The sequence below is a fragment of the Panthera leo genome, chromosome A2 (assembly GCF_018350215.1).
Source record: "Panthera leo isolate Ple1 chromosome A2, P.leo_Ple1_pat1.1, whole genome shotgun sequence".
NCBI lineage: Eukaryota > Metazoa > Chordata > Mammalia > Carnivora > Felidae > Panthera > Panthera leo.
Genome location: NC_056680.1, coordinates 11241089 through 11263529, shown reverse-complemented (window position 1 = coordinate 11263529; position 22441 = coordinate 11241089). Strand labels below are relative to the sequence as shown.

Sequence of the window (22441 nt, the reverse complement as noted above, 5' to 3'; positions counted from 1 at the left end):
TTATGTATTTATTTATTAAAAATTTTAATGTTTATTCTTCAGAAAGAGAGGGAGATAGAGACAGAGTATGAGCAGGGGAGGGTCAGAGAGAGAGAGAGAGAGGGAGACACAGAATCTGAGGCAGGCTCCAGACTCTGAGCTGTCAGCACAGAGCCTGAGGCGGGGCTCAGACTCACAGACCCCAAGATCGTGACCTGAGCCGAGGTCGGACGCTTAACCGAATGAGCCACCAGGCGCCCCATGATGAGAACTTTGAAAACCCATTCTCTTAGCAACTTTCAGATCTATGATATAATACTGGTAACTGTGGTCTCCATCCCCAGGACTTATTTATCTTTTAACTAGGTATTTGTACCTTTGGACCACTTTCACCCCCATTCCCTCCTCCCACCCCGCTTCTGGCAACCACACAGCTGTTCTCTGAGCATAATTATTTTGAGATTCATCTAAGTCGTTGTGTGTTTCAGTAGCTTGCCTTCTATTGCTGAGTTGTGTTCCATGGTATGGGTGGATCACAGTTTAACCACTCACCTATTGAAGGCATTACACTTAAAAATAAAACTGTCAGTTGGGGGCCCTAGGTGCCTCAGTCGACTAAGCATCTGACTCTTGATTTCGGCTGTTTATGATCTCACATTTCATGAGTTCAAGCCCTATTTCGGGCTCCACGCTGACAGTGTGGAACCTGCTTGGGATTCTCTCCCTTCCCCTCTCTCTCTGCCTCTCCCCTGCTCACTCACTCTTTCTCTCTCAAAATAAATGAATACACTTAAAAAAATAAACTAAAACTGTCAGTTATTTATCAGCAAAAATGGGCTTATTCAGGAAGACCAGAAAATTACAATTCATGATACCTAGGCCACCACAATCTACAGGCAAGTGTGAGGCACATAGGCAAGGAAAGTTCTTTAGAGATTCTCAAGACTTGCAAGGTAAGTCCCTCGCTGCTTAGTTTACAGTTGATGGTGAGTGGTAGGGTGTGTGAGCTCCCCTTCTGGCCTCCCAGCTCCATTTTAAATGAGGTTTCATTCTCCTGATTTTCACAAGGGACGTTTGGTTTTTTCCTAGCTTTTGGCTGTTACCAATAAAGCCCCTCTGAAAAATTGTGTGCAGGTTTGGTGTGACTTAGGCTGTTCAAAATCCTCTCTGGCCTTCCAGTTCACTTAGAATTAAATCCAATGTTAAGTGCAAGGGTGTCTGGGTGGTCCCCAAATGCTATACCCTGTGACAAGCATGGGGAAGCCATGTGGTTGAAGCACAGTACCTGTTCTTGAGGTCCTCCCAGTCTGGGGGCAGCACGGCTGGAGTTCACATTGTGCCTCTATCACTTACAAGCTGTGTGACCTTGAGCAAGTTCCTTAACCTCTCTGCGTTTCAGTTTCCTCACCTGTAAATGGAGAGATTAATAACATAAACTACGTTACAGGGCTGTTGTGAGGATTAAATGAGTTAGTGCGAAGAGTATGGAACAAGCCCTTACATGTAATAAGTGCTTAACAAAAATGATCACTGTTTCATTATTGGCTTTCGGAATTTAATTGCACTGGAAGGCCTGTCTAGGAAGTTTGTATTTTATCCTGTTAATTGTATGCAGGGAGAGTGGGGTTGAGCTGGTAGATGAGAGACAGGAGGGAGAGGGAGGGGTTTGGAGACTCTTGGAATACTCCTGAATAGCTTTCGTGGGGTGGTGGGGAGGAGTCTGGTTGGAGTGGGTTGAAGAGGGAATAGATGGAGGGCTTATGGAGACAGCAGATGTAGATAACTCACTGGAGGAATTTTGCTAAAAAGAAATGCAAAGGGGGGGGGGGGCGCCTGGTGGCTCAGTGGGTTAAGCGTCCGATTTCAGCTCAGGTCATGATCTCACAGTTTGTGAGTTCAAGCCCCGTGTTGGGCTCTGTGCTGACAGCTCAGAGCCTGGAGCCTGCTTCAGATTCTGTGTCTCCCTCTCTCTCTCTGCTCCTTTCCCACTCACACTCTGTCTCTCTCTGTCTCAAAAATAAATAAACATTAAAAAAATTTTTTTTTAAAGTGCAAAGGGACAGTAGTAAGTGGAAAATGTGGGGCAAAGGGGTTTCCTTTTCTTTCTTTTAATGGGTGAAATGAAAAGTAGGAATGATTTCAACATAAGACATAATTAACAACAGGGTGTAATCCTCAGAGGGAAATCCCTGAAGTTGGCAAGGGATGAGGGCCAATGTTAAAATGGTACAATCTTTATCTTCTCCCCCCACAGGCGGGTGCAGTGTTCCTGGAAGTACTGCAGTACCACGTGGATGGGTGAAGTGGGCGGAGTAAGCTCCTATTCCAACTCCCTGCTCCAAAAATCCATTTAATATATTACCCTCGGATAGGGGACGTATCTGATATTAATCTGGCAACAGTTACTACAGTTGATCTTAGCTAAAAGGCCGAGAAACAACTAGATTTGTTTTGGAAGGAAGCAGGGTGCTCAGTACCAGAATTACTTCCCCCTCGCTGGTGGAGAGATCATTCTCTAGAGGCCAGATGGCTGGAGCCAAGGACCACCGGCGTCGAAGCTTCTCCTCCCCTGCACTGGGGGCAGAAACTCCTCAAGGTCTGGGAAAGAAGGCGGGGCCTGCGGGGGTGGGGCCAACCGCAGAGGCGAGCCTACGAGCTAGGGGGCGAAGCTCTGTCCTTGCAGGGTTCTGTTGGGATGGGAGGCGGGGCCTGTGCAAGGGCGAGGGGCGGGCTTGTTTGGGATGTGGTTGCAGACGGTGGATCTGGGGAGCGACGTGTGACGTCCCGGTCTGGCCGACCTGAGGGGCATTCGGCACGGCTGGTGTGAAAGCTGGCTGGCTGGAAGGCCCGAACACTACGGACAGAAACGTGGGGGGCCAACGGAAGGCCGTGGAAAGCCGGCTCCCCACGGTCGCGGCTTATACAAAATGCCAAGGGGCGTGGTCTCATGTAAAGAAAGGGGGGTTAGGCCCGCAGTGCGAGCCAATGAGAGGCGGGGGAGGGCAGGACTTGTGCTGAGGCGGCCTGTAGGGACGGGGCTTTTATAGGAGGTGCTTGTAACCCAGAACATGGTTACAGCTTTGCGCGTGCGTCTCAGGCCGGACTACGGGGCGCCGCAGACCCAAGTGACAGAAAGGGACAAGGCTGCAGGCTCGGAGCCCGGCCCCCTCAAGCTGCGCGTTTGGGTCACGTGACATGAAGGGCACCGAATTCCTCTGGAGTCAGCGCCATTTCCCGTAGGTGAAGGCCGAAGTATCCTGGGGGTCAGAGAAGCCTCCTGTTGCGATGTGACCTTGACCCACGGCCTGGGGCGGCTGTCAGGCTCGGGCGCTCGCAGAGGGCAGAGGTCTAGCTTTAAGGGATGGGCGCGCCCGCTAGCTTGGGGGCGTGGCCTCGTCCTTCTAGGTGGCGTAGACTTGGGGTGGGCGGGCTCACCATTGGGACTGAGATTTGGACCCAGGTGTAAAAGAGGCGGGGCTTCCCATCTATTCTTTGAGAAACAGGTAAGTGTGAAGCACTATTTTGAAGCCAAAACTGCCTGTGGTGGTCTATTTTTGGTGCTGGTGGTGACGTAAGGAAGGGGGCTGGCGCCGCGGGAGGCGTGGCCTGGCCCCCAAGAGGCGTGGCCTCGCCCAGAGCCTAACCGCGTAGGTGGCGTGGCGGCGCCGAAACTGGCGAGAAGAGGCGTGGCCCGGGAGCCTTGTGTCCGGGGAATCTTCTTCCGGAAAAGATCGCTGCGCCTAGCTGCTGGCACTGTCCTTTCTCTTTCAGGTGGCGAGTCATGGAGACCCTCACGGCCGCCGCCCCTGCTGGGAGCTTCTTCCCCTCTTTCCTGCTCTTGGCCTGCGGGACGCTAGTGGCCGCATTGCTGGGCTGCGCGCACCGCCTGGGGCTCTTCTATCAGTTGATGCACAAGGTGCGGGGGCATAGGTCAGCGGCGGGCTGGGGGCAGCCAAAGAAGGAAGGAGCTCCTGGCACTCCCAGCTCACTTATTTTACAGGAGAAAGTGAGGCCCGACTAATCTAGGGGGCTCGGTTGGGAAATTCTGTCTACGGCCCTTAACGGTTCGGCAGTCTGCAGACAGGTCCCTGGACTTTGCCTCTAGGCAGAGATAAATCGGGCGGTAGCTGCCGGGTACTCAGCGCCCCGCCTACTCCTTCCCCAGAGGCCAAGAGCCCTTTTCACTGAGCGCAGCTCCCTAAACCCGACGTGATCAGAGTGGGCCAAAGGTAGCACCAGAAGGGGTAGCTGTGAGAGATGTCATGTACTTCTCAACGCGTCCCCTAGAGGTGCTTTTGTTTCTGTACTCATTTTCCACAAGAGAAAACTGAGGCTCAGAGAGTTTGTGTGGTAACTTGTCATAGGTGGCCTTTTGGGGAACAGTTGACCCCACGGATCTCACCCTGAGCTGCTTGGCTCCTCCCTCAGGAGTCCACCCCTTCCCCTCCCAAGGTCACTGGCCTTGAGGATTTCTGGAGACTTAAGGCAAAGGCCTCTGGTGTGCGGGGCTGGGAACAAGCCGAGGCTCAGAAGCCTCAGCATATTCTGTGCCAGCAGGCCGCTCCCTTGCCAGGTGCTTAGTGGCTGGCAGCCTGTCAGCGGGGCCTGCCCAGTGAGTGGGAGGAAGCCTAGCAGGCTGGGATCAACAGTTGCCACTAGGTCCTGGAGGGCAGGCAGTTCTGGAGTCCCAGCAGATGGCCCCTGGCCAAACTACTTTGGGTTCTGGGGATCCACTTTCCCTCTCCTCTCACTCATTGGCCTACTGTCCCCGGAGACAGGAAGTGTAACAGAAGGGGGCGCTCAAGAGCCTTGGCTCTATGGGACTTTGAATCTTGCCAGGGCAAGTCTTGGTTCCCTTAGCTGTAAAAGGACGGCCTGCCCTACTCTGGGCCTTGTGTATAGTATGATATGTGCCTCACCAATATCAAAGTTCCTCTGACCCCGGACTCTGTCCTGCCCTCCTTCCTGGGGGAGTGAGAGTGCCCTCTCCCTGTCTGCCTTGGCGCTCTTGCCCTGGTCCTTGGTAATTGTGCTTCTCTCCCTCCGTGGGCCCAGGTGGACAAGGCGAGCATCCAGCATGGCGGGGAGAATGTGGCAGCTGTGCTGAGGGCCCACGGCGTGCGGTTCCTCTTCACCCTGGTCGGCGGGCACATTTCCCCCATACTGGTGGCTTGTGAGAAGTTGGGCATCCGCGTGGTGGACACACGCCACGAAGTCACAGCTGTCTTTGCCGCCGATGCTGTGGCCCGCCTGACCGGTGAGGGCAGAGCAGAGAGGGTGGAGGGCTGGTGAGAGTGGGATGGGAAGTCTTTGCAGGGCAGAGTTTTTTCAGAGGTGGCCGGGAGGGAGGGCAGGGCCGTGATGGATTCTGTATTTCAGGGACCGTGGGCGTAGCAGCAGTGACAGCGGGCCCTGGCCTCACCAACACGGTGACTGCAGTGAAGAACGCCCAGATAGCTCAGTCTCCAGTCCTGCTTCTGGGTGGGGCCGCCAGCACTCTGCTGCAGGTGCCCTGCCCTTGGGTGGATGGCGGGGGTCCCGGGGAGCCTCAAAGGGCTCATGTATTGACTCTCTGGCCTCCTCTGTTTCCACCAGAACCGGGGTGCGCTCCAGGCCATTGATCAGATGGCCCTGTTTAGGCCACTGTGCAAGTTTTGTGCTTCTGTGCGGAGAGTGCGGGACATCGTGCCCACCCTGAGGGCTGCGATGGTGGCTGCCCAGTCGGGGACCCCAGGTAGGTTGGGGGTGGGGCTGGGCGGTGGTCAGGCCCTAAGGTCTGGGTCCAGGGAGGCATGGCAGGCTCAGTATCCTCCCTGCCCCTCCACAGGCCCAGTGTTTGTGGAGCTTCCCGTTGATGTGCTGTACCCCTACTTCATTGTCCAGAAGGAGATGGTGCCAGCCAAGCCGCCCAAGGGCCTCGTGGCTCGAATGGTCACCTGGTGAGTTGCCTCACCCCCACCGTGCCCTCTCCAGCCCCCTGCCCTCTTTTGTAACTTCCTGCCAGCCTCTGTCTCTCCTTTGACTCATTCATTGGTTTGCATACCAGCTGAGGCGAACCAGCCATAGGAAGAGCATTGGAGGTAGAGGGACTAGCATATGCAGAGGTTCTGAGGCAGGAGCGAACTTGGTGGGTTGGGAAAGCAAAGTAGCCTCTGTGGCAGCAGCAGGTGAGCAAAGGGGAGAGGGGCAGAGGTTGAGCTCAGAGCGGCCAGCAGGGGCCGTTGGGAGGACCTGGGGTTTTGTTTTTACTTTGAGATCCGTCGAGAAGCATTATATGGTCCAAAGCAGAGGTGTGGCACACCCCGATTCAGGTTTTTATCACGTTCCCTCTGGCTGCTGCTGGGGAATGGACTGTGGGCTTGGGTGGAAGCTGGGAAGGCAGGGAGGAGGGGTTGTCGGCCCTGGGATGAGAGGCAGTGGTGGCCTGGCTTTGAGTGGTACCTATGGGATGCAGAATAAGGAATAAGCTTAAAGGTTTTCCTGGAAGAGCTACAAGGTTGAGGGGGGACTTCTTTCAGTGGAGAGGATAGGAAGGGGTTCCATGTGGGGCCACATCCCCAGCAGAGGTATCTGGTTTTGGCCACCCCTGGGATGGGCCTGGCCGGAGCGGCACAGGAAGGAGAGTCGATTCTCCTCTTCCTTCCCCTCTGTCCCTTCCCTTTGCCTGTCCTTGCTCTTCTACCTGCCATGCCCCTTCCATGTATTTAGCGAGTGCCACAGTGTGCCAGGTACCAGGACCGCCACGAACAAGACAGGCCCCTGTGCCCTGGGCACTCGAGAAGTCCCTTGAAGACCAGTTCGGGGGGTAGAACTTTATTCACATATCTTTTATGACAACACTGAGTGAAGAGGGTAAGGTGTTACTACACCCATTTCATAGAGTGGGTAACTGGGACCCAAAGGGGGTAAATGACTGGCAGGAAGTCATCCAGCTTGTTAATGGCACACGAGGATTCAGCCTGGAGGAGCCTCCCATGCTTTATCCACAGAGCTATGTGCCATCTACAGGGAATGAAATGAAAGTTCAGAGAGATGGGTCTGAATCCCGAGCCAGTAACTAGCTGTGTTCACCTTGAGCAAGTGATTAAGCCTTCCCCACCCACCCCCCGCCAGTTTAATGGAAATACAGTTGACATAGGGGACTGTGCAGGCTTAAGGTGGACAGCGTCATAATTTGATCCTGTTGTGATTAAACCTTTCTTGACTGCAGCTTGCCTATCTGTAAAATGAAGTGTAGCGTGGTTTTCTCTCTAGACCAAGATTCTGTGAAGAAGAAAACAAGATAGCTTCGACAGTGTAAAATGCTGAAGTGACTAATTAGCCATTGTCTTAGATAAGAATAGGGTTGAGTCCAGTGTCCTTTCAGGTGTAAGGCAAGCTGTCTCCCATCCTTTCTCCAACCTGGCTAGGGAACCACAAATACAGAGGGGGATTCAGAGGTCCTGAACAGATAGGAAGGGGCTGGTGACCATGCCAGGTAGGCTGAATTTGGTTTGTTTATTTGTTTGTTAAAGTTTATTTATTTATTTTGAGAGAGAGTGAGAGAGCAAGGAAGCACATGCATGCAGGGTTGAGGCAGAGAGGGAGGGAGACAGAGAATCCCAAGCAGGCTCCGCAGTGTCGGCACAGAGCCTGATGCAGGGATTGATCTCATCAACCGTGAGATCATGACCTGAGCCGAAATCAAGAGTCGGACACTTAACTGACTAAGCCACCCAGGCACCCGAGGTAGGCTGAACTTTTAAGCAATTTTGTTCTGTGGCGGTGACAGCAGCCTGTTTGTTCCCTGGTTCTGACTCCCCCCTCCCCGCCTTCCATTCTCCTCTCCTCTCTTGGGCTGCCCCTACTCAGCCCTTTGGGCTGGCTCTTCCTTTGCCTTTCTTTCTATGTTGGGGTTTACCATGGTTTCTTCCTTGGCCTCTTCTCATTCTCTGTATTCTTGGTTCCTCCTCAAAAGAGAAACAGAAGCTTCTGGTTCCGACTCCTTTTTGCCGACACCCACATGTCTTGTTCATGGCTGGATTGGATGTTCCTTGAATGCAGAGCTGGGCAAGATTTATCTCTGTGTCTCCAGGGCCCTGGAGGCCCACATGGGAAGTCAGGGCCCTATGACCCAATGAGTAAGGAGACAGAAGGAGGTGTCGGAAGCCGGAGAAAGAGGCTTGAGTGCCTTCCCTGATTGAGTGTTTTGCAAAGTGCTTTATATCCTGAATGGATAGATAGTGAACCTTGGGAGAGAGATTCCCTTTTCCATTTTACAGAGGAGGAAGCTCAGAAAAGTTAAGTCACTTGCCCAGTCGCACAGCTAGGAAGCGTGGAGCCTTGTGTGTCTCACTCTGCAGCTGTGGGCCTGATCCTGGCACTCCACACCTGTGTCACTTGGTTCTGAGGGTCTGTGTCAGGTTGGGTGGTCGCCAGAAGCTTCTGAGGGGCAACAGGTGGCTGGAGACTCGGCCACTGGGGTTTGTCTGTCTGGGGTGTGGCTCACCCACTTCTGTGCCTGTCTCACTTCCTGGCTCGACCCTGGCCTCCTTCAACTCCCAGAACCCCAGTCATTAATCCTGGTAACTGCCTCTTCCTCTCATCTTTGCAGGTACTTAGAGAATCACCTGGCCAACCTCTTTGCAGGAGCCTGGGAGCCTCGGCCTGAGGGGCCTCTGCCTCTGGACATTCCGCAGGCATCCCCCCAGCAGGTGAATCACCTCTCTTCCCTGGTTCCCTGAGGAACCCCACCTGGCAGGATGGCCTCTCTCTGAGTCAGTAGTGGGGCCTGGATCTTGGGGGCTGATGGTGACTCACACGGTTGGCTCTTTGAGCCCCGTCTCTAATCCCAGGTTCAGCGCTGTGTGGAAATCTTGAGCCGAGCCAAAAGGCCCCTTGTTGTGCTGGGGAGCCAGGCTCTGCTGCCCCCGACACCTGCTGACAGACTTCGGTGAGAACCCTCAGCCCTGCCCTTGCTGTCATATCCCTGGTCCCCGGTCTCCGGATGCCTTGTGGGGTGGGGACATGCCCTTGGCTACACTCCCCTCTGCTCTGCCTGGACCCCCAGGACTGCCGTGGAGACCCTTGGCATCCCCTGCTTCCTGGGAGGGATGGCACGAGGACTGCTGGGCCGCAACCACCCCCTCCACATCCGGCAGAACCGCAGCGCTGCTCTGAAGAAAGCAGACGTGGTCCTCCTGGCAGGTGGGCCTCGGCCTCCTCTGCCCTCTCCCCTTTCCCTCCCTGCAGGCCCCGCCCCTGCTCCTCTCCCCGCTCCCCCTGTGGCCCTGCCCCTCGTAGTCAGGTACTTAACTGGCACCCTACCCTCGTAAGCACTCACCCTCTTACCTTGGGCCCGCCCCTTGCCCCTTGCCCCTTGCCCGGGTTTGGACAGCTGTGTACTTGAAATCCAGCCAGGGAAGTTCTGGCAAGCTCGCAGTCAGCCCGCGTGGCTCAGCCCTGCACGGAGGAAGAGGCACAGACAGTGGGCACCTGTAGTGTTCACATTCAGCGTTGGCACGTGTGTGCTCTGTGCAGGATGGACACAGCATGTGTGCGTGCGGCGTGCGCATTTTCGTGTAAAGGGGAGTCCTGGCCACCGCGTCATAGTTGTATCGGTTCGCTGTTGTGTGATGACCATCCCCAAACTCAGTGACTTAAAACGCGCTTATTATGGGGGCGACGGGGTGGCTCAGTGGGTTTAAGTGTAGGACTTCGGCTCAGGTCGTGATCTCACCATTTGTGAGGTTGAACCCCGCGGCGGGTTTTCTGCTCTCAGAGCCTGGAGCACGCGCTTTGGATCCTCTGTCACCCTGTCTCTCTCTGCCCCTCCCCCGCACTCTCTCTCTTTCAAAAATAAACAAACATTGAAAAAAGGCACTTATTTCTCAAGCTCCACCTATAGGTTAGGCGGTAGTTTTTCTGCTGTTGGTGGGACTCCTTTATGAGTCTGTAGTTGGCGAGGCAAGAAGGCATCTGGGCTGATCCGGGGCGGGCAGGCGCATATCCTTGGGCTTGGCTGACTTTAGGCTGGGCTCACATGGCCTCCGCTGGGCTAATTGACTTCTCTGACTCCTCCTTACATCTTCCTCCAGGTTTCTCATCATCCAGCAGGCCAGCCTGGGCTTGTTCACTTGGTGGAGGATGAGAACAGGCAGGAGGGTTAGAGCAAGGTGTTTTAAGAGAGAAAGAGAGACAGTGGCAGCCACAAGGCTTCTTGAAGCCTGGTCTCAGGAGTGCCTGCCGTCATTCTGCCACAGCCTGTTGACCGAAGCATGTGCCGAGGCCAGCCCAGATTCAAGGGGTGGGGAGATGTGAAGTCATTGCGGCCGGCACTGGTACAGGGAGAAAGGAAGAATGGGGGTCACTTTTGCATCTACTCTGCCATGGTGGGTGAAGGAAGGTAGTGGGAACACTGGCCCTCCAGCCGCTGAGACCCCGCTTCCCACGCCAGGAATCGTGTGCGACTTCCGCCTGTCTTATGGCCGTGTCCTCAGCCGCAGCAGCAAGATCATCATCGTCAACCGTAACCGGAAAGAGATGTTGATGAACTCAGACATGTTCTGGAAGCCCCAGGAAGCCGTGCAGGGTGAGCGCCCTGTACCCCCTCACACACACATGCTCTTCCTGGTCCTTCTCTTGGCCTCTGCTGCAGCTGGCTTGAGCTGGGTGCTTGTGAGCAAGGCCTGAACCCTGCCCTGGCGGGCATCCGGTCAGCTGGAGACATACCTGTGGCTCTCAGACTGATGGGTGCTTCTGGATGAACAGATAGTGGGGTGTGCGTACGAGGGGAGGCCTGGGAATAACATGCATGTAATCATGCCTCTGGCTGCAAATCCTCCCATGCTGCCTGCTGCCCGGAGGACAGAGACCTACCTCCTTGGCCTCCGAGGCTTCTGTTGTCCTGTCCTGCCTTCCCTGTTCAGTCCGCTCCCACAGCCTTTTTGTGCTCTGCTTCTGCCCATCGTCCCAAGGACATTGTGCTGCAGCATAGGCTACATGGAGCTCTTCTGTCAAGCAGAGGAGTGGCACTGTTGCATTCAAGCTCGGGAAGGACTACTGTAGCAGCTGGTGGGCAGCGAGTTGGAGGGGGCCAGCGAGGTGGAGGCCAGGGGCCCGTTAAACCAGGCCAGGGCAGAAAGGACGAGGCCTGGAGCAGGGATGGACCGGGATGAGAGACTCGGCTTCTCTGAGCCTCTGTGGGATCACTTCGAAGACGGAGATGATGGAAAGTGTATATATCACCGGCCTGTTTATCGGTCACTTCAAAAGCAGCGTGCTTGGCTGATGGAGGTGCTTTTCGTGATGTGTTTTAGAGGCAGAATTCACAGCACTGCCTGATCTAGGGTGTGAGGAGGAGGCAGGCGACGAGGCTGCCTGGGTTTCTAACCCACTCAGTGCTTCCTAAAGCTTCATTTCTCTGGCCTTGGCTGCCCCGACCTGCTTCTGGCAGACTGTGGGGGGTGTTTTGCATTTTCTGCTCTAGGAGCATCCCTGGCCTGGCACCTTGCCTCCTGCTATTGCCTCCTGTTGCTATTGGATTCCTGCTGTCCTCGGGCCTTTGGTGCTGGGAGGGCAGGAGGCCACTTCCCTGCAGCTGTTTTCTCTTCCTTCCCTAGGAGACGTGGGCTCCTTTGTGGTGACAGTGGCGGAGGGCCTGAAGGGCCAGACGTGGGCCTCAGACTGGGCAGAGGAGCTTCGGCAAGCTGACCGGCAGAAAGAGCAGACCTTCCGGTGGGGGCCGGGTGCGGTGGACACGTTGGGGGGGGGGGAGGTTCCTGGCAGGCTCTCCTGCTGGCCCTGCTGATGTGCACCTCTGTCTGGCAGGGAGAAGGCATTGACGCCTGTAGGCCAGCACCTGAACCCGGTGCGGGTATTGCAGCTTGTGGAGGAGATTCTGCCTGACAACACGATTCTGGTGGTTGACGGTGGAGACTTTGTGGGCACTGCCGCCCACCTGGTGCAACCCCGCGGCCCCCTGCGCTGGCTCGATCCTGGTAAGGAAGGGCCTCTGCCTGGGACGGCTTGTACGGTCCAGGCCCCTTTCTACCCACGTGCTCTTGGTTTCCCTAGGGGCCTTTGGGACTCTGGGGGTTGGTGCAGGATTTGCACTCGGGGCCAAACTGTGCCGGCCAGATGCCGAGGTGAGTCAGGGCGCTGGAGGCAGGAGGCTTGCCGTGTCCTGGGTAGTGAGGTACTCAAGCAGCCTTGTTCCCTGCTCAGGTGTGGTGCCTGTTTGGAGATGGAGCCTTTGGCTATAGCCTCATTGAATTTGACACCTTTGTGAGACACAAGGTGACTGGGCTGCCCGAGGGACGCTGAGGGCTTGGAGTCGTGGGAGCTGTCAGGATGGGCCGCGATAGGGAGGGAGCTGCTTCTGCCTGTCCCTGTCTTTGCCCTCTGGTTGGCCAAGCCTTGAAACTGAAGGCTGTGGGCTGGCCTCGCCCTCTCCCTGCAGATCCCAGTGATTGCCTTGGTGGGGAATGATGCTGGCTGGACCCAGATCTCTCGGGAGCAGGTGCCCTGTCTGGGCAGCAATGTGGCCTGTGGCCTGGCTTACACCGGTGAGGGGCCTGGGCAGGCTGGAGACGGGGGGAGGCTGTTTCAGGCCCGGATGGGCATGCGTTCCTCTCCTGGGCTGACTGCATGGCGAGCTGGGTCCCTGCCACCATCTGACTGGACTTCTCCTTTCAGATTATCACAAGGCAGCCATGGGACTTGGGGCCCAGGGCTTGCTGCTCTCGCGGGAGAAAGATCAGGTGGTCGAGGTGCTTCGTGACGCTCAACAGCAGTGCCGAGACGGACACCCGGTTGTGGTCAACATCCTCATTGGGAGGACAGACTTCCGAGATGGCTCCATTGCTGTGTAGGGCCTTATGGGTCAGTACCCTTGGCTCCCTTCCCACCCCTGGACTGTACCTAGCTGGTTGAGAGCCTCATCCTTGCCTACCTGGACCTGGCCCATCAGGTCCACTGACTCCACAACCCTCCAAGAAGACAGGGTGGGGCTGCAGGGGTCAGAGCTCAGAGAAGCTCCGTGGCAGCACCTGGGAGCTCCTGGGCTTTTTTTCTGTGCGGGGAACAACTGCCCTTTTCTCCCTTCCTCTCTTCCACGCTTAATAAACCACCTCTGGTCCGTGTGGGCCCAAGTACTCATCCCAGAACGTGTGCATATTGATTTATTTGTCCACAAAGATGGGAGTGAGGGAAGGTGGGGGAGACAGGAGGGGACCCTACTCTCCCATTGGAGCTCTGGGGCCCACTGTGGCTCCATTACTGGGGATTTTAGGGTGTCTGGCCACTGCGAACTCTTTCCCTCTCAGAGGTCCCTGAAAGAGCCCCATACGCCTGCTCCAGACGTGTCCACCCATGCACACTAGTCCTCACACACAGACACACACGCACGGAGGCAATAAATATGTTCCGTACCAAAGTGCCCCCAGCCTGACATTTCAGGTGGGGCCCCTCCACAGGGAGGTCTTGTAAGTGCTCAGTTTCTTCAGGGATGTGGAGGAAGAATGGGGGAGGGGAAGGGCCAGGCTCTGCTATCTCCGTTTCCTGGTTTGAGGCAATCACGGGGCTTTCCCTGGAAGAGAGGGTGGGGAAACCAGCTATTTTTCTAAAAGCCCCCAGCTGCCCCTATCCAGCCAGAGCCCAGATAGGGGCTTCCCCCCACCCTGCCCCAAACAGCACCTCACCATAGTCCTTGGGCCCTCCACGGAGGGGAGAAGCAGAGTGCAGTGCTTAAAGCTAATACTGAATTGGTTGGCAGCAGCAAGAGGATTGGCGCGGGGCATGGGGGGGGGTGGGGGCGGGGAGTGTCTCACTACCCTGGGGTGATGCTCACAGTAACTGGTGTTTCCCTGGCTAAGGGGAGGCAAGAGAGGCCAGCCCAGCAAGCGGGAGAAGTGCCTTTGGCAGCAAGGGGAAAAGCCCTTGGTACTCAAAAAAGATGGCCACGACGGCTGGTCCCGAAAATCCCCAGTCCCAGCCTGTGCAACCAATGCCCCAATAGCGAGCACTGGAAACGAGGAATGATTCTCAGCAACGGGCTGGCTGGTCACTAGGCAACGCCCCAGCAGCCGGGACCAGGGCCTGAGTGACCGGCCTGGTCCAGGGGCTGGATGGAGCACGGCCTCAGCAGCCAGTAGCCCGGGGCCCCAGTGACCGGGGTCCCGCCCCGCCCGGCTCAGAGGCACACGTTTATCTGCTTGGAGAGCTCTCTCTCCAGGTCCAGGATGAGGGCGTCGAAGTCTTTGAGGTTCAGGTGCGGGTTGAAGGGCGCCTCGAAGTCATCGTCGAAGTCAGCGGCGCCCGCCGGCTCGCCCGCGTCCTCGTCCTCGTCCTCGCTGCAGCTGCCCGTCACGTGCTCGTAGTCCGGCCCGGACAAAAAGTCCCGCCCACATGGCAGGAAGTCCCGCCCGCAAACGCTCCAGTCACCCGCGTAGCGGTTACTCGGGGGGCTTTCGGGGCCGCCCCGGCCGCGGGGCCGAGTCACCACCTCGGGGCTGGCGAGTGGCAAGTGCAGCGACGGCTGCCGTTTGGGCCGCACGTACGGGGCGACGTCCGGAGGCTCCGGGGGCCTGCGGGGATCTGCGGAGGGAGAGCGGGGCTCGTGACGGCGTCACGCACCACGCGGGAAGCCAGACCTCTGATTGGCTGCCCAGGTAACCAGGCCCCTGATTGGCCCTGACGAAAGAAAAGCCCTGCAACCGCATCGTTAGTTCACTGGCGGAGCTAGAACTGGTTGCTTAGGCAACCGGCCCTCTGAAGGGCGTGTCAAGAGACAGGGCCTCTGACCGCGTCAAGCTGGGATTGGCTCTAGCTGGACGGGTTGCCGGGGCTACCAGGTACCGGTTTACCCTGGTGAGGGGGCGTGGCATGCCTGAAGCTCGAGACTCTGATTCGTCGCCCGAGAAAGGGCCGCTGCGGAGGCCTGGCCTTGATTGGTGGTGAGGGCCGGAGGCGGGCTCACCTGGCCAGGCCTGCAGCAGGTAGTGCAGCACCTCGATGTGGCGCTTGAAGTCCACAGCGTTGGTGGGGCCCGGGCCAGAGCTGCGGATGCGGGGCCTGGCGGGTGACTGGCGCGCCGGCAGCAGCACGGGACCGAAGCACACGGCCAGGTTCTGCGGGGTCATGCGATTGTGGGCGTGGAAGGAGGAGACGAGGCGCAGGTGGTCCAGGAGAAGCGTCAGCGTGGCCTGAGAGAAGAAGGTTGGGAATCGTGAGGCTGACTGATCCCCTGTCACACCTGGTGGCGGGGGGGGGGGGGGGGGGGGGGCGGGTAGACGAACGCGGCCCGGAGTGGGGAAACTCAAGATCTCATAGCTGGTTGATGGCCGAGCTAAGGCTTCGATACTACTATTATGATCCCATTTTGCTGGAAGGGAGACTGAGGACAAAGGTAACTTAGTTTTGGAATGGCAGAGCTTGGATTTGAACCCACTCCTCTGTGTGTTAGTCAGGGCTAGCATTAATCCCATTTTACAGATGAGGGTATTGAGGCACAGAGGGTCGGGACTTCTCTAGGATTCCATAGCCAGGAACCTCCCTTGTGGTAGGTTGACAGACCTGTATTCAGAGCCTCCATTTTTGTGATGTCCTGGCTGTGCAACCTTGGGCAACTCACTCAACTGCTCTGGGCCTAGGTTTCCATAGCTATGAAGTGGGGATTCTGATAGCACCTAATAGCCACATGCTCGTGCACATCATGGGCTCAGGTGCGGATGAAACACTCTACTGGTGTCAGCCCACTCTGAATCCTGCCCACTCCCACCAGGCCCAACTCACCCTCTCCACATCCGGCAGGCAGTTGAGGAGCCCACGGGTGCCCTCAGTGCTGGAGGGCGCCCTGCTTGGGGGTCCTCGGGCCATGGCTTCCAGCACCACCTGATAGAGGGGCTGGGTGATGAGCGGGGTGGGCAACTCCCGAAGATAATCCTTGAGGATGCCTGTGGACACAGGGCCCACTCTGGTCAGGGCACCCCTGGCTTCTGAGGCTGGAGGGGTCAGCTGGGGCTGGGAGGGGGAAGAGGAGGGCAGGCACAGGAAGATGAAAACAAAGCCAGAGAGAAAAGGGTGAGGTCCCAGAGGAACCACAGGGACTCCCTTGAGGTGAAGGTTGAATGGGGAGCAGGCGGGGGTAGGCAGGGGCATGCTGACCAGTGATGACATTGATATCGGGATACAGGTCCTCGGAGAGGCAGACGGCTGCACTGTCCCGCTCAAAGGCATCCCGAAGTTCTTTCTTGACAGCTGCCGAGCCACACAGACGGTAGAGCCCCACCACCTGGGGGTGGGCGCAGAGAGATGTCTTCTGGCCAGTGCTACAAACTGATGAGGGCCGGGTGGGCTGAGAGCTGGAGGCCCGGGTCAGGGTGGCAGTGGGCTGAGGGCTTGGGGGCTGGCTGCAGCTTTACCAGCTGCCTTCCTGCCCCTCTGACACCTGTCGTGGTGTCCCCACCATGGCTCCCTGAACAACCTGGCCGCGTAAGCCCTCTGCTTGGCTCACTTGTCCTCAGGTCACTTGTCACCTCCTCTGGGAAGTCTTTCCTGACTACCCCAACCAGAGGTCAGGTCCTGCTTTAAGGACCTGCTCTCTCCCTGCTTCTCCCCTCTTGTCCCAGCCACAGTTTTACACTTGTGAGTTTCGGGGATCGTGTCTTTTCTCCCATCAGGCTCTGAGCTCCAGAAGGTCTGGGACCCTGGGTTCTGGGTTGGGTGCTATGGTCTAGGGGAGCCTTCTGCCCTTGTCTAAGCTGGGATTGGAGCTAGGAGTGTCCCAGGCAGGGTGCACGTGTGGGGAAGGCCTGGCCTCTGTACGCGGGGTGTCCTGGGGGTGTAGGTCTGAGGTCTGGGGGCCAGCTGGGATGGGGCAAGGGGCTCACCCGCAGCCCTCGGCGCTCGATCTGCCCAACGCACTTCTGGATGATGAGGGGCACCTGGCCGGGGGGCTGTTCCCGCTCCACCAGCAGCGGCAGGGGCAGCCCAAAGACGCGGGGCTCAGCTGTGCCTGGTGCTTCCTGCTGCTCTGACAGGGTCAGCTTGGCGTACAGCAGCCCCTGGGGCTCCAGGCGCACGGCCAGTTGCTGGGCCTGGCACCCTGAAGACACAAGGAGGCCTGTGGGGTCTGCCCCCACAGGCTCCTGTGCCCTGGCCCCCTACTCCAAGCCACCCCCCCAGGCCCCGGACACTCTGGGGGAAAAGGGGAGCCGAGTCCTGTGCCAACCGCTCTTCCCTTGCGGCCACGTATCCTACCTCGGAAGACCGTGGGTAGCAGCACAGTGCCCTGGGCACAGGGCCGGTGTCGCCGAACACCGGGGTCCCATGCCAGCACCAGGGCCCGCAGCAGCCGGGCAGCCTCGAGCTCCAGGTGGAAGGTGTGGTCCAGCCGCAGGAAGTCGGGCCCCCCCCTCAGCGGCCCCGTTCGGGCCCGGGCCACCCCATCCACCTGCAGTAGGCAGCACAGGTCTCTGGGGGTGGCCCCAGGTGCCGGCCGCAGCCCCCCCAGCCCGTACAAGTGTAGGCTGAGGCGGCCCCAGAGTGCGGCGGGCGGCGCTCGGGCTGGGGGGCCCGCCTCGTAGGGCCGGAAGGCAGTGGGCGATGGGGGCCCCGCTGGGCGCTCCGGAGAGTCCCCGTCACTGAGGTAACCGGCCCGAGGGCCCCGTGTGGCCCCAGCCCCTGCCGCCCGTCCAGGGGCCCCCACACTGCTGTCCAGGTGGTAGCGGCTGATGACGGAGCCCTCGGGGGCGGCCCTCTCACGCTCGCGGCCCGCCCGGGTGCCCCGCAGGCTCAGGCGGCGCCGAAGGTCAGGCAGCTTCTTCATCTTCATGGAGAGGCGCCTGGCTGGGCCGGGGGACTTCGTGCGGGAGGCTTTGGCTGGGGGGCTGGCAGGGGCCGCGCCTGGGGAACAGCATACCTCAGGGGTCAGAAGGCTGGGCTTGGGACCGGGGTGAGGCTTGTGGTCATCTTGGGGGGCCGGAGGTCTGAGGCTCGTGCTCACCTTGCGAGGCTGGGCCCTCTGGCTCCGCTGAGCCTGGCTGTGGCCCCGGGGGCTCAGGTGCCAGGGGTCTGGAGTCTTCCTCAGGGATAGGGTTGTACCAGATCTCACCCGCGGGCTCCCCGCTGCCGGGCGCCCTGGGCCCCAAAGCAGCCTCTTCTGGTGGCTTGGCCCCACCCAGCACCCATCGGCGGCTGCTAGGCTCCAGGCTCTGCAGGTAGGCCCCCCGAGCTGGGCTCCAGGATGCCTCGGGGCTAGGGGGGCCCTCTGCCCCAGCCTGGGACTTTTCGGGGGCGTGGGGCTCTGGCTCTGGAGGACTGGGCTCCGGGCGCTGGGCTGGCCGGCCTGGCAGAGAGCAAGGGGAGTGACACCCAGCTACCGCCTGCTGCCCCCAGTGCAGCCCCAGCGAAGAGCTCTTTCCCCAGCAGGGGCCAGGGCTGGGGTGCACGCGGCTCTGGTATTCACTCCACTTGTTTGTTTGGAATGGGCGGGCACAGGCCAGCAGTCTCACTGGTTGCCAGCTTACAGCCCACCCCCTCTTAGTTCCTGGGGTCCCAGACGGGATTCTGTCCCTCTGCCCTTCAGCCTCAGGGGTCCAGTGGGGTTTCTCCAGACCTGGGCCCTGCATTCTCAGCTCTACCTCCCACCCCCTGGCATGGAGCCCTGCTCCTGTCCCTTCTTACTGGGTGGCTTTGGGCAAATTGCTTTCCATCTCTGAGCCTCAGTGGCCTTCTGTGAAATGGGGGGGGGGGGTAGTCAATGCCCCCCTCCAGGGAGGCATCAGAGAGCTCGGTGTGGGGAATGCTTCCTAGGCATCCAGGTTACGGTCAAGCACACAGCCCACAGTGAACGCTGGCTTGCTTCCTTAGGAAGACAGGAGCAGGCACGTCGGCTAGTGCTCTGTCCTCCCATTCCTGCAACATCCCCCCCCCCCAACCCCCCACCTCTTAAGAGCTTGTCTTCCAAACTCTTTCCCTATCCTGGAGTGGGCCCTGTCTCTCAGCGCAGTCCAGATCCCCATGGTCAATGTCTTGGGGCCTCTCCTCTGTTCTACCGTCCTCCCCTCTCTGACATCCTGGGCTGTTTCCTGTCTGTGTTTGTGCGTGGGCACCCCGGTCCCTTCTCTCTGCTCTAGGAGCCTTGGGAATCTTTGGGAAGGGCTGGCGGGGGGGGGGGGGGGGAGCTCAGATGTGGAGTCCTCAGGCCTCCCTCCTTTAACACCTTCCTTCCCGGGACTTTCTGTCCCACGCAGCTCCCAATTCCTCAAGGTCCTGTCTTCTGGCTGGTAGACTCCCTCCTCTGGTCAACTCTGATTTCCAGCACCCCGGACTCTGCCTCGGGGGTCTCTATTAGCAGCATAGTCCAAAGAGCTGTTTAACTCACTTCATTGGCTCTGGACAAATTACCCAACAGCTCCGTGCCTCAGTTTCCCCTCCTGCATAAAGGGGACAGTTTCCTGGGGCTGCGTAAGGTGGGTACAGCTGCAGTCACTGGTTAATAGGAGGGGGCCGGCGGGTGGCTACTGGGGTTGATGCACCGCCCCTCTCCCTCCTCTGCAGGACTTCGCTACCCACCTCCCATCCTGGAGGGGCGCAGAGTGTCCCCGGCCCGGCCTGACTGGGGCCCGTTTGCCAGCTTCCCAACTCCTCCTCCCCTCCGCCCTCCAGGCGCTCGGTCTCGGCCCCATTTCCTGTCAGGGGCGAGGCCCCCCTCCCGGGCCTCCTAAGGAGCCCGCAGCGCTGGCATCCCCGGCCCGGGCGCACATAACGGTCCGCGCCCCCTCTCCCCCTGCCCAGCCCCTTCCTTCCAGGACCCCTGCCCGCTCTTGGTCCCCCACCCCGGGCCGCAGGGGACTCCGCGGGGCTCCCCTAGCCGCCGCAGCCGGCCCTCCTCGGGGCTCCAGGACCCCCCCCAGCCTCCCGGGCCGGGCGGGGTTCGGCGCCCCCTCCTCCGCCGTCCCCCTCCCCCCCCGCCGCGCTCACCGCGCTCCTTCGCGTCCGACTTTTTCCGGGGAAGTTTCTCCCGGCCCCGCAGGCGGGAGAAGGTTTTCCTGAGGAGCGGCTCGGCCATGCTGGGGCCCGGGCCGGGCCGAGTGCGCGCCCCGGGCTCCGGCCGCGCCGCCCCCCTGCCCTCCCCTCCCCGCCCCGCCCGCCCCCCGCTCCGCGCCAGCAGGAAGCGCATTCCGGGAATGCTTGGCCCAAACTTTTTTTTTTTTTTTTTTTTTTTTTTTTTTTTCCCCTTCCCGCGGCCTGAGCGAGCGATGCTGGGAGATGTAGTCGCCCGGGCCGGGTGGGGAGGGAATGGGGGCTCTAGGCTGCCTTCCTCGCTCCCCCTGGGACTATCATGGCACAGCCCTCGTCTTCCCTCTTACCCACCCTCCTTTGGTGATGGAACACCGCGCGTCATGCTGGGTTTACCTTCAAAACGCATCTTGCCCGTATTTCCTCTCCTATCCACCCCCCCCACCCCCCCATCTACTGCCCCAGCCTGGTGCAAGCCCTGGCCTCTCTCCTTTCCATGACAGCTCCTCTTTTTTGATATCCTGGATGCCCCTCGGGGCGCCTCCCTCCTCCACCTAACTTTCCCACCCCCCATTCCGGTTACTACTGATGTTTAACAAGCCACCCCCCAAACTAGTGGTGTGAAAGCCATTTTATGTCACAGGTGCCGTGGGTAAGGGGTTTTGGCAGGCCAGAGCTGACCTTGATTGTTTCCACTCAATCAGTGGTTCAGGGGGAACTCAACACACGCGGCTGGAATCATCTGGAGGCAAGGCCACTCACAGGTCCTGAAGCTCATCACAGCTGAGGGCTGGGACCTCTTCACAGGCTGTGGACTAGGGCTGCTACGTGGGCCTCTCCCTACGGTCCGGCCTTCTTCCCAGCAGGTCAGTAGTCAGGATGACCAGACTTCACGCATGGCCATCCAGGACTCCGAAGGTGAACAGGACAGATGCTGCATTACCTTTCCTGACCCAGCCTTGGGTGTCGTGTTGTGTCACTTCTGGAGCCAGATTCATAGACCCCACTCCTCTCAGTGGGCGATGTGTCAAGGTGACCTTGTGAACAGGATGTGGGCTGGGAGATGCTGTGGCCACCTTGGAAAATGTAACCTGCCTCACACCTACATTTCATTCTCTGTGCAGTGCCCAGGGTGGACTTAAAACGCTGAAGTCAGATTCCAGCACGCCCCACCCCTGCTGTACAGTCTTCCCATGACTGCTCATCCTGCCTAGAATAAAACCCAGATTCCCAGTAAGAGTTCTAGCCTCATTTCCTTTGTTGTCTCCATTGCTCACCATGACCTTCTCTCTGGTCCTCCTTTACATCAAACTGTCCCAATCCCTTTGCACAAGTAGTCCCCTCTGTGTGGGAAGACTTGGTTCCTCCGAATTTGCTGCTTTCTCTTCTTCAGTTCTAAAAGCACCTCCTTGGGAGGCCCTCCTTCAACACCCACCACTGTCCACTCACTATTACCTCATTGTATTTCATTTCTCTGAACGCTGTCACAGCCTGAGCTTAATAGCTCCAATGCTTTGTTCTAGTTCATCTGCTTAATTGTCTAACCTGGGACTCCACCAGAGGCTTGTCTGTTTTGTTCACTGCTGAATGTCCAGGTGGGAGATCAGGTGCCAGGTACCAGAGGCCTGGATATGAGGGGGTGGTGGCCAAGAGGTTTGCACAAGAGGAGGTCGTGAGTGTTTGCTTATCGTGTGCCTCAGAGTGGATGTCTGTGTTTGTCCTACTTGGAGTTTGTTGAGCTTCTTGGATGTGTAGATTCATATCTTTCATCAACTCTGGGAGGTTGTTGTTTTTTGGTTTTTTTTTTTTTGGTGCAATTATTTCTTCAACTATTTTTTTTTTTTTCTATCCTTTTCTCTCCTTCTGGGACTCCCATTATGCGTATGTTAGTATGCTTGTTAGTGTCCTACACGTCTCTCAGGTTATGTTCATTTGTCTTGGATGTGTGTGTTTGGGAGGAATCAGGCTGAAGAGCAGTAGGATTCACCCCAGATGTGTTTGAGGTAGCTGCAGACAGTGGGGAGAGAGGTCAGGGTCAAAACAACACCTGTTCACAAGTCCAAGGCAGGGGGTACAGGAAGAGGGCCCCATCAGGGAGGGTACCCCAGAACCTCCAAGAAGCTGGAGGCTGATGTGGGGATGAGATCAGCCCTTAGAATCACCCATCAAATGATCAAAAAACATTCAAGCACTGGGGCGCCTGGGTGGCTCAGTCGGTTAAGCATGTGAATCTTGATTTTGGCTCAGGTCATGATCTCATGGTTCATCAGGTTGAGCCCCTCATCGAGCTCTGCGCTGACAGCATAGAGCCTGTTTGGGATTCTCTCTCCCCCGCCCCCCTCCCCTCCCCTGCTCATGCTGCTCTGTCTCTCAAAATAAATAAATAAATAAACTTAAAAAAACATGTACCACATCAATCTTCATTTTTGGTAAACTCCTTTGACTGTGTTTCTGCACTTTC

At 58.1% G+C, this 22441-nt stretch overlaps 2 protein-coding genes, 1 long non-coding RNA gene and 1 other non-coding gene across 7 annotated transcripts; 2 read left to right on the top strand and 2 right to left on the bottom strand.

Moving 5' to 3' along the window:
* Positions 1-2232: 2232 nt before the first annotated feature.
* On the bottom strand, positions 2233-2420 carry LOC122214714. Its single transcript, XR_006200089.1, has one exon. It is a non-coding gene; the product is annotated as a U2 spliceosomal RNA (small nuclear RNA).
* Positions 2421-3089: 669 nt separating this feature from the next.
* On the top strand, positions 3090-13116 carry ILVBL (ilvB acetolactate synthase like). Of its 3 annotated transcripts, none has more exons than XM_042928735.1 (16): positions 3090-3215; positions 3751-3895; positions 5035-5236; positions 5359-5486; positions 5575-5713; positions 5807-5918; positions 8573-8672; positions 8814-8911; positions 9029-9165; positions 10415-10549; positions 11580-11694; positions 11788-11957; positions 12034-12104; positions 12184-12255; positions 12419-12524; positions 12655-13116. In XM_042928735.1, exons 1-16 carry the CDS (start codon positions 3175-3177, stop codon positions 12828-12830), a joined length of 1947 nt encoding a protein of 648 aa, XP_042784669.1. In that variant the 5' UTR covers positions 3090-3174; the 3' UTR covers positions 12831-13116. The 3 variants fall into 3 exon arrangements, with proteins under 3 accessions (XP_042784669.1, XP_042784671.1, XP_042784670.1); XM_042928737.1 differs by having other exon boundaries at positions 3118-3219; XM_042928736.1 differs by having other exon boundaries at positions 3129-3482.
* Positions 13117-13129: 13 nt separating this feature from the next.
* SYDE1 (synapse defective Rho GTPase homolog 1) lies at positions 13130-20075 on the bottom strand. Of its 2 annotated transcripts, XM_042928733.1 has the most exons (9): positions 19942-20075; positions 17963-18304; positions 17218-17862; positions 16848-17062; positions 16123-16249; positions 15751-15911; positions 14936-15161; positions 14162-14553; positions 13130-13546 (listed from the first exon to the last, which is right to left on the bottom strand). In XM_042928733.1, the coding sequence occupies exons 1-9, from the start codon at positions 20027-20029 to the stop codon at positions 13460-13462; spliced, it is 2283 nt and encodes a 760-aa protein (XP_042784667.1). In that variant the 5' UTR covers positions 20030-20075; the 3' UTR covers positions 13130-13459. The 2 variants fall into 2 exon arrangements, with proteins under 2 accessions (XP_042784667.1, XP_042784668.1); XM_042928734.1 differs by lacking the exon at positions 13130-13546 and having other exon boundaries at positions 14150-14553.
* Positions 15088-21213, top strand: LOC122214091. The gene is made up of 3 exons (XR_006199734.1): positions 15088-15174; positions 20847-21012; positions 21105-21213. It is a non-coding gene; the product is annotated as an uncharacterized LOC122214091 (long non-coding RNA).
* Positions 21214-22441: the final 1228 nt, after the last annotated feature.